At 40.6% G+C, this 9,616-nt stretch overlaps 1 protein-coding gene across 1 annotated transcript in view; it reads left to right on the top strand.

Moving 5' to 3' along the window:
* Positions 1-276: 276 nt before the first annotated feature.
* The window catches only part of KCND2 (potassium voltage-gated channel, Shal-related subfamily, member 2), a 17,123-nt gene continuing 7,783 nt past the window's right edge, over positions 277-9,616 (top strand). The window contains exons 1-2 of the mRNA XM_009874384.1: positions 277-462; positions 9,155-9,253. Coding sequence (XP_009872686.1) covers positions 277-462; positions 9,155-9,253 — 285 coding nt within the window. The remainder of the gene's footprint in view (positions 463-9,154; positions 9,254-9,616) is intronic.

The raw sequence follows: 9,616 nt of genomic DNA, 5'->3' as shown, positions 1-9,616 counted from the left end.
TCTTTTTTTTTTCCTTAGCAAGGTCACTCTCTCTCCATTGCTATAGAGGCAGCCTGGGAAGGCTAGAGCAGGTAAAACACAGATGCCTACAGTTTGAAACACAGGATACTCAACAATAGCTTGAAATTAAAATTATGTGTGCACAACACTGAGCAAGTTGTATATGTATAAAGTAATATTTATAGGCAGCAATTATTATTTTCAAGGGAAGTAAAATCTATTGTGCAATGAATTAATCCTGAAATTCAACACTTAGAGAGATTTTGTCTTTACTAAATGTTTTGTTTTCTTTCACTCAGGTATGGTGACATGGTGCCGAAGACAATAGCTGGCAAAATTTTTGGTTCGATATGCTCCCTGAGTGGGGTCTTAGTCATTGCTCTCCCAGTTCCTGTAATTGTCTCCAACTTCAGCCGTATCTACCACCAGAATCAACGAGCAGACAAGCGCAGGGCACAAAAGGTGAGCTCCTATTTTTTGCTGCTTTTGTAGCTGAGCAATAGATAAAATGCAACTTTTTATTTGCTGCATGTCCTCAAAGTGAGTTTGGTTTCTTAGCAAGAGAATTGTTACATATGTGTGCCTAGCCTGTGCCCCAGATGCAAATACTGTGTTATTTTTAGTGAAAAAAAAATAGTTCAGTTATCTTTTGTGTCAAAATTTACAGATCTATTTTTGTGGTAATTCATCCCACTTCTTAGATTAGATCTAGTATTTTCAGGCAATAGCTGCAATCTCACCCTCTGAAGATTTTTCTGGTTTTCAAGTAGACTTTCTTTCTGCCAGTCTTTGAGGAAAAAATCAACCACACACACAAAAAAAAAGTAATAATGATTTCTTATGTCAATCCTAACAGCCTGCTTCACTAATCCATGTGTTTAATTCTCAGGCTCAGTCTCTGGGGATTCTGATTATTGGGGAACTTGTCTCCTTAGCTCTACTTTGCTTAAAAGGCTTTGGAAAAAGAGCTTAATCAGGAAAAGCCAAAAGCAAAAGTTTTTTGTTTTGTTTTGGTTTTTTCCCAGCTTTCTTTGATTTGCTGAGTCTCTCACTAAAATATCAAGTAGTACTACAAGACAGTTTCCCTCCCTGATCCATATGGGCAAGGTCAGGAGCCAGGAAGAACTACTTACCAGGAGAGATGCAGCCGGGTGTGGTCACTCACCTTCATCTCCACAGCACTGCCAGCGTACTCGTCCCAATCCACTTCACACAGCCCTGTTGTGCTCAGCAGCTCAGGTGGCCTCCGTTGGCGCCTGAAGCCCTGATAAGGGAGCTGAGATGCATCGCCTTCTGCTCCTCTGCTGACGGCAGCCTGAAGGCTCTGGATGCTACACAGATTGCAAGATTTCTGAGGTTGAGATGTAAGCACTTGGGCTTTTTGTAGTCCCATGGCCTTTCTTCAGAGCTCTTGAATCTCCAGTGATCCAGGGAGAGCAGGATCGTTGCCCATGGAGGTGTTCAGGCAGGACACGGTTGGGGACTACATGTACGGACTAGGGAACACAGGCAGCCACAGGCTACATCTGCCTCATACAGACAACAGCAACCAGTTTAAAGACACAAAATGTTTGTGTGCTTCTTTCTGGCTACCTTTTTGACTGATTTTTTTCATGAAAAGGAAGTAAAGTAAATGTACGCAGTGATACCGTTCTCAGAATTTCTTAAAGTCAGGAGAAACAAAGTTACATGGCCAAGAAAATCATGGGCCCAGGCTGAAAATATTGCACACTTTAATGGCTAGATCTTGGAAGAATGCTGTCAGATGGAGAAAATGGCCATAAAAGAAACCAGGCATATCACAGAAATGTCCTATCTGTCTAGAAACCTGATTTCAAGTGTAGGCTGCTTCAGCGACCCAAATACCACACCTTACCCATCTACTAATTCCACCCACCCATTTCCACGCCATTTTGTATCACAGGCTAGTTCCACCTGTGCATTCCCCTCTCCCACAGCTGGAACATGCAGAGACCATGTCACTTCTGCCTACTTTGTTTTGTCAAGACCTTTTGCACTTCTGTTTCTGTAATAGCAGCAGAGAGAGAACGGTATGTATCAGCCAGAAGACAGTGCTTCACAACCGTGCCTCTAAGCACTGTGCCAGTCATGGGTAACAGATCTGCTTGATCCCAGCAAGAAATGTGCCCATTCTGAGATTTCATAATAACTGCAGACACAATCAGCCTTACTTCAGGTAGAAACTGTCTCCCACTGCATGTCACAAAACAGAATTTTCTATGCCTGCTTTACACTTGACAGTGAAAAAGAGATGGACGCTAGAAAATACCTTGCAAAAATTAGATTGGCAGACTGGCTGCTATTCCCCATAATCTCTTCCTGAATAGAAACTGTTTGAGTTAATAACTGACTTTTTCTCCTTGCAAAACAGTGAGCCTATTGTGTGTTTCAAACAACTCTCTTTTCCTCTGCTTCCCAGAACAATGCCAACAGTAAGGATGTGTGTTTCATTGATATCTCCTGTTGCAAAGCTAATCTCTCTCAATCTAAAATGACTGAGATGTTGAAGTGAATATTGCTCTGACAGACTGGGAAAAAAAATTAACAAAAAACACTTTTTGGGTACAGTATAGCCCATATTTAGCAATATTTAGCTATGAAGTATAGTCTTGCATTTCACAGAGGGGGTTTTGACTACATTGTATAAAAATATTCAAGCAAAAATGTCACATCATTGAAGTTTGTTCTTCATACAATACAATAGAACCTTTAGACAGTTTTCTGAAATAAATGTTTCCCTAGGCACCAACCTTATTTCTATTCTCTAAGGCTGAAGAACATAAGCCTGAAAGAAGGTCCTGTTTCATGGAACACAGCATGAACCCCAGCAGGTGAAAGTACCTCCTGCTGGCTACAACAGCTTCCATCTGCTTGAGAGAGTGTATATTTGAATTGAGCAACTTACTGTATCAATACCTCATATGGAAGTTTAATCAAGGTAGTCTTCAGAAATGGCAAAACCTTTGGGCAGGAAGGAAACTCAAAAGAAAGTTATCTGCTGAGGAGCTGAAAACTAGTCCCAGAAGCATTGGTAATTTTCAGCAGAAAATCTTTTTTTCGCATTAGTTTTGTTCAAGAGCAATATGATCATGCATTTACTGGGTTCTGCACAGTCATTCAAGATTAGATAACTCCATTTGTTTCCTTTTGGCAGAAAGATGCTGCACATTAATGCTCAGGAGAAGATGGGAGAGAGAAATTTACTTATAAGCCATCTCATTTTGAATGCATTGTAAAGGAAGCTCCTGCTTCCAACCAAGGAAATACATTGTTGTAGAAGAAACATCAATATAAAAAAAAAATAAAATAAAATAAAGAAAGATCATCTATACTCATCAGAATATTTTCTTCTGTCAGATAATAATGTTCAAAAATTGGACATACCGTGACAATAAAGAAATAAATAAAAAACCAATCCAAAATAGGTCTTGGTATTCAGGGCAGAACTAATCGTGCCCTGTAGTCTTACTATGCTTTTTCCTCAAGTAGATTTATCACTACTGAGACAGTTTTGAAGAATCCTTTTTGTGGAGCTTTTCTCAGCTAGAGACAACTTCAAGAGGCCAAGTTATTTTGGTTGCTCATTAGTGCCTTCAGGTGGCAAAGTTAATGACAAATGTGTTGTGACTGGTGGGAAAGGAAAACGAAAAGGAAAAGGAAGAGAGATTTAGGTAAGTTTGAATACAGTCTTCTGTTCAATATTTGATAGGTATCAAGGGTTAAGATAGGCTAGAGCTGACTCCCAGCACAGGGAAGGGAAATGAGGAGGCATAGCTACCCTCGGTGGCAGCTTGACTGCAAAGCTGGTGAGGGACTTTTTAGGACATCAGGTAGTGGTAGGACTAGAGAGAATGGATTAAAACTAGAGATGGATTAAAGCTAGAGATGGATCGATTCAGATTGGACATTAGGAAGAAGTTCTTCACCATGAGGGTGGTGAGACACTGGAACAGGTTGCCCAGAGAGGTGGTGGAAGCCCCACCCCCGGAAGTTTTTAAGGCCAGGCTGGATGGGGCTCTGGGCAACTTGATCTAGTGGGGGATGTCCCTGCCCATGGCGGGGGGGGTTGGAACTGGATGATCTTTAAGTTCCCTTCCAACCCTGACAGTTCTATGACTCTATGATCCTGGCGTACTGCCGCAGCTCTTATGATGACAATGTCCTCTCCACCCTGAACGAATCATTCCCTGCCTTGCCTATTCTTCATACATCTATTTTTATGCAACTTTTGAAGGCAAAAGCCTTGTAACCTCTTAGCCAGCAAGACCTAATTGTGGGTCCATCCACCCATTATTGTTCATTACTCGATAAGTGAAGGAGCATTGATTTGAGATGTCCAAGCACTTTTGCCCTACAGTGGCTTTGCATGGTCCCTCAACAGAACACCCAAACAACTAACATCAGCTCCAAAACCTGACTTAATATGTAATATTCAACCTGAATCTTTCATGTGAGTATAGTCTTCTACCATCGCATATCAAAACATATCCTGAAGATTCGCATGGCTTTATTATTTATTGATTGTATGTGATGTATTTATCTGTCAAGTTATGAATAATTAGTTGCTTGATAAATATAAATAGCTCCAGCATAAATTGCAGCAACAACTGCTTAAGAGCACCTGGCAGTCTAGAGCTGAGCATTTGCAGTAGGGAACCCTGCTAGCCGTTACAACTTTTTTTAAGAAGATAGGCTATTAATCTCAGAATGGTTGCAGAAATGTAACTAACAGAATAGGTTACCCAGGATTTTTGAATTTAGCCCAAAAGCATGTAGAACTTCTGTTTACTGAACAATAATTTGAATAGATTGTGAAAGCAAGGCACAAATCAACAGATGTATGAACCTTATTCAATTCCATATCCATTAATGTACAAAGTAAATACCATTTTTTTTCTCTACTGCATGCTGCTGTCCTATAAATTATTGTCAGCTAATCTGAAGTCAATTACTCGCAATTACTGAAAATTAGAAAATCAAAGCATGAAACGTAGTCTTGATTTTTCACTTAAAAACAAACATACGGGGTGGATTTATGAAAGGGCAAACAAAAAATATTATATAAACAACAACATTACTGATTTTTGGACAATTTTGGCCATTGTTCTAGGATCCACAGTGTTGTGGTTTAACGCTAGCCAGAAGCTAAACACCACCCAGCCACTTGCTCACTCCTCCCCAGCAAGATGGGGGGTGAGAATCAGAAGGGTAAAAGTGCAAAAATTTGTGAGTAGGGATAAAGACAATTTGATTTTTTTTTTAAAGAAGGAGCTCAAAACAAAGCAATGGAGACAGGAAGGAAAAAAAAAACAAGCCCCCCAAAAACAATGAAAAGAAAACTATTGCTCACCAGCAATCAACTGATGCCCGGCCTGTGCCAGAGCAAGGGCAGCCCCTGCTGACCTCCCTTTGGTCACTTGGGGTCAGCTGTCACAGCTGCGTCTCCCCCAACTTCTTGTGCACCCCCAGCCTATTTGTTGGGACAGTCTGAGGAGCAGAAGAGGCCTTGATGCTGTGTAAGCACTGCTCAGCAGTACCCCCAAAACATCCTGTGCTATCAACACTATTTTCAGCACAAACCCAAACCATAGCCCCATAGCAGCTACTATGAAGAAAATTAACTCTCTCCCAACCAAAACCGGGTGCACGCGGAATAACTGTGAAGGAATTCTTCTCTTTTAATTGTGCAAGACCATTAAAAATAATAACCGTAAGGTAGGTAGGTAGTAATTTTTGAGTTTTGGTAGTAAGATAGTTACGTAGTCTGGAGAGGAGCAGAAGAAAGACAATGGGAACTGCTAAAGTACCTAGCTTCTTGCATAGCAAATTGAAGAAAGGCTCTTGCCAAAAATGATTCCCAGTACTGCAGTAAGCCCTGCCCTAAAGTGTTCCAGATAAAAATCTCTCTTTTAAAACAGCTGGATAGCTGAGGGCATCCCGAGTTGTAAGCTGGATATTGTAAATACCCCACAGTGCTGCATTAAGCACTATTTAAAACCTTGTAAAAATAAATGTTTATATTTCTAAAACTGACAGGACTACTTGTTGCTGAGTAACTGTGAATTCTCTCTGTAAGGTTTCTATAAATAGACAAGAATCCACCTCTAATTTGTAAACTTTGAAACTATAAAAAAAAATAAGATGCAAATTCTCAAAAGAGAAGTTCAGTGCAATTACAAGGGATGCTGTAATAATTAGAGCTGATCATCAATTTATTTAGGAAGTTTCAGATGAGATGATTATGGTGGAATTTCACCAGGACAAGTACAAGAACTGTATTTCAGTCAAATTGGTCCTAGGCAATGTAAAAATTACCAAAAACAGAGCTTCACATGCAAGGGCTAACAGGGAAAACCTCACAGCAAAAAAGATAATCTACTGTAGGAGAGCTTCATCTTTTCCTTTTTACTAAACATTCCATGAAAGGGTAGAGCTGAGAAGAGCTTTTCAGTGATCCAAAGGGGCAGTTTCCACTCCCGTTGTCTGTGACAGAGGATGCAGTTTGCAGACTAAAGGAAAATACAGTTCTTCTGTAATCACAGTTTTCCTGATGTCATCACATCATTTTGGTGTTCTTCATCCTCAGTACACAGCCCTTAAAATCCTGTGGCTGGCATGAGCTTTTAATGTTTCCTTGATAGGAAATGTGAGGAGTCACAAGACTACTCATGCTACAGGCTCTGATATAAATCAGGCAGAAGCACTGAAAAGTAATCTTATCACTTCAACAGATTTGTAAACACCTCCAGTTTCAAGAGTATGTTCTGTAAGCTAAAGTATAAGCACGGAAGCCACAATGTCTGGTTCCTGTCTTGGTAACAGATTTATTGTCTTCTCTTTAGTAAATAATGTGAATTCAGGCCATCTAAATGAATCTCAGCTAGAAAGAGGTAAGCTATTACTTTCCACCTCACAAAAGCTTTCTAAGACACAATAAATTCACATGTGCAAAGCAATTTGAAATCTTCACATGGAAAGTACAACCTTTGTATTCTATGCCTTGTAGCATATTGATATATTAAGACAGTCTAATGAACCGTTTTATTTTTTGCATTTCTTTATTAAATATTGCCGCACCATAATTACTGTTTCAATCACGGAAAGAGAAGATGAATATGCATGCTAAGAGGAGAAGCATAACTAATGTACGTAAAATGTTTGTTCATTAAATCTAATGAATCTCCCTGTATAATCAGCACGCTCAAAAGTACCAGAACTAAAACATTTCTGGGACTCCATGTTGCACCCTGCAAAGGCATCTCTAAAGCATCTTCAGCTCCTAAGGTCGAGCAGTAGTGCTAAGAGAGACCTTTAATATATTTATGAACACAACTCCGTGCAGATATCCCAACCCACAACTCTTCTACAGTGCAGGTGAAGCTCTTTCCCCAGCCCTCAGCCTGCTGTGCTGGTGTCACATCTCAAGAGCTCCACCTTGAAAACACCCTATTTTCTGACTGGGTAAGGGGACCTTTCAGTCACTAGCCCCAAGGACTCAGCCTTAACCACATCGGTAGCCCTGGATGGAGCCTGGGGCTGGAAGGATCCTTTCATTGTGAGCAGGGGGAAAGCAGGAATTTGATGCCGCAGAAGCACTGTGCAGGTGATGGGGGCACTTCGCTCCTAACCACTGGAATAAGATGTGTTAACTGTGTTGCTAGGAAGGCTGCGTGTGCCGAGGAAGGTGACAAACCAATGCATTGTTCTAAAATGGCCAAAATCAGGCACCAGCCTCTCATGTAAGCTTTCTGACTCAATGATGCACACATGCACAGCATTACCTTGTTTACTTCCAGAACAATTAAAAGATAATAAGCACATGACATATAACATAAGCCAGATTCTAGCCATGTTTGCTGTTAGCTGTCATGAATTTCTTGGCTCACTGTTAAGGAGATCTGTGAGTTTGAGGCTGAGTGCAAAGAAGCGTGGTGTTGAGCCATTCCTCATAGTCAGTTAATTATTAATCATGCCAGGGAGATCTGGTGGCTGCACTAACCAGGCTGCTTCACTCTGTAAGTATTCAGGGATTCTCAATCGTTTCATGTCGACATTCCCCCTCCCCCCTGCTGCCTCTATTTTCTGAAAATATTAACTAAGTAATTATAAGATATGAAGATCTCTACTAATACATAAAAGTCAGTTTTTCAAGTTCTTCGCGGTGTCTCCTTCTATACTTCAACAGCCATTCAACTCCAGATGCTGCTCGGCATTTGGCTTTCAGAATCAGAAACCTAACCTTGAATATAAACCCAGGCTCCCTCTCACACATGTAGCCAGCCTCGAAAAAAGAGAGGACCAGAATGCCATCCTAGAAACCCCATAAAAGCTTCAGTTTTACATATAATTGATTGAGAAAATACTTTCTTCACATTTTCTCCTAACGTTGGCTTCTGTTACACAAAAGTGAGTGGATACAAAACATCCTTCACTCGTGAGCCACTTTCTACTGTGGGAAAAAACTCACCTTCATGAGCTCACCTGAGGTTTACTCAGCCTCTCTCAGCAATTTGATGCCTGCAGTCTCTGAAAAATCAGGTTATGAACAGATTATGACCAATGACGACAAGTTTTAAGACTGATTATACCAACAGGCACAAAGAGGTAAAAAGGCCTTTAAAAGGCCTGGCAAGCATTCAGGAACTTAGCTGGGAGGCAACATCAAAAATACCATCACATTCACTACTCTGAAAACTCAGAAGGCTCTGAGAAGCCACCTCACAGCAGTTACAATAATATGTTTTTCCTAAATAATTTTTTCCCTTTAAAGAGATTTTCACTGCAGGAGCAGCTGAGATGGATGCCCACATTCCTGACCCACACGGCAGAAGGAGCAATACGGCTACAGCAATGACAAAGAAAAGGACATGCTTCCATGCTGATCTCTCTAATCTCTCCTCTAAAATCATTGTTCTTATTAGCTGATGCATGCAAACAAATAAAAACCTCTGTCATTTGCATTTTAAATGGGAAGACTCCCGTGATTTACTCCACCTGGAAGACCGATGCAACGCAGCCTTTCAGTCGATATGAGATTGGTATTCATAACCAGCTGATCCAATTAGCAGTTTTGGATAAACAGAAGAATGAATATGAGTAACAGTGACACTCTTCCTTTTGTCTATTTACACAGAAAGCCAGACTTGCTCGAATTCGTGCAGCAAAGAGTGGGAGTGCTAATGCCTACATGCAGAGCAAACGAAATGGCTTACTGAGTAACCAGCTGCAGCAGGTAATGTTTTTATATCCTCCGCCTCCGGAGCAACAGCTTAATGACAGCCCAGCAGTAGCTTATTCTATTTATCAGCAATGCAAGTCAACTTGGGTCTTTAGGCAATGTTATCTTTAGAGCTAGATTAAGGAAGGATAAATTGGACGATTGCTATTGTTAAAAAAAGCTTATGAGAGTTGATGATGGGGTATTAAGAGATGAGGGAAATGACCAGATAGAAATGCTGGATTCAAATGTAACCCATGGTTTTAGAGTTAGATCCTGGAGAAGACTTCATTAAGAAAGTACAGAGTGTTTGTGTCTTGGGAGGTAGGTTGGATTTATCTCGTTTGGCTTTAGACAAGTAGCACATGGGTGACAAAA

The sequence above is a fragment of the Apaloderma vittatum genome, unplaced genomic scaffold (assembly GCF_000703405.1).
Source record: "Apaloderma vittatum isolate BGI_N311 unplaced genomic scaffold, ASM70340v1 scaffold18418, whole genome shotgun sequence".
NCBI classification, from domain to species: Eukaryota; Metazoa; Chordata; class Aves; order Trogoniformes; family Trogonidae; genus Apaloderma; species Apaloderma vittatum.
This window is presented reverse-complemented; position numbering and strand designations above follow the sequence as displayed.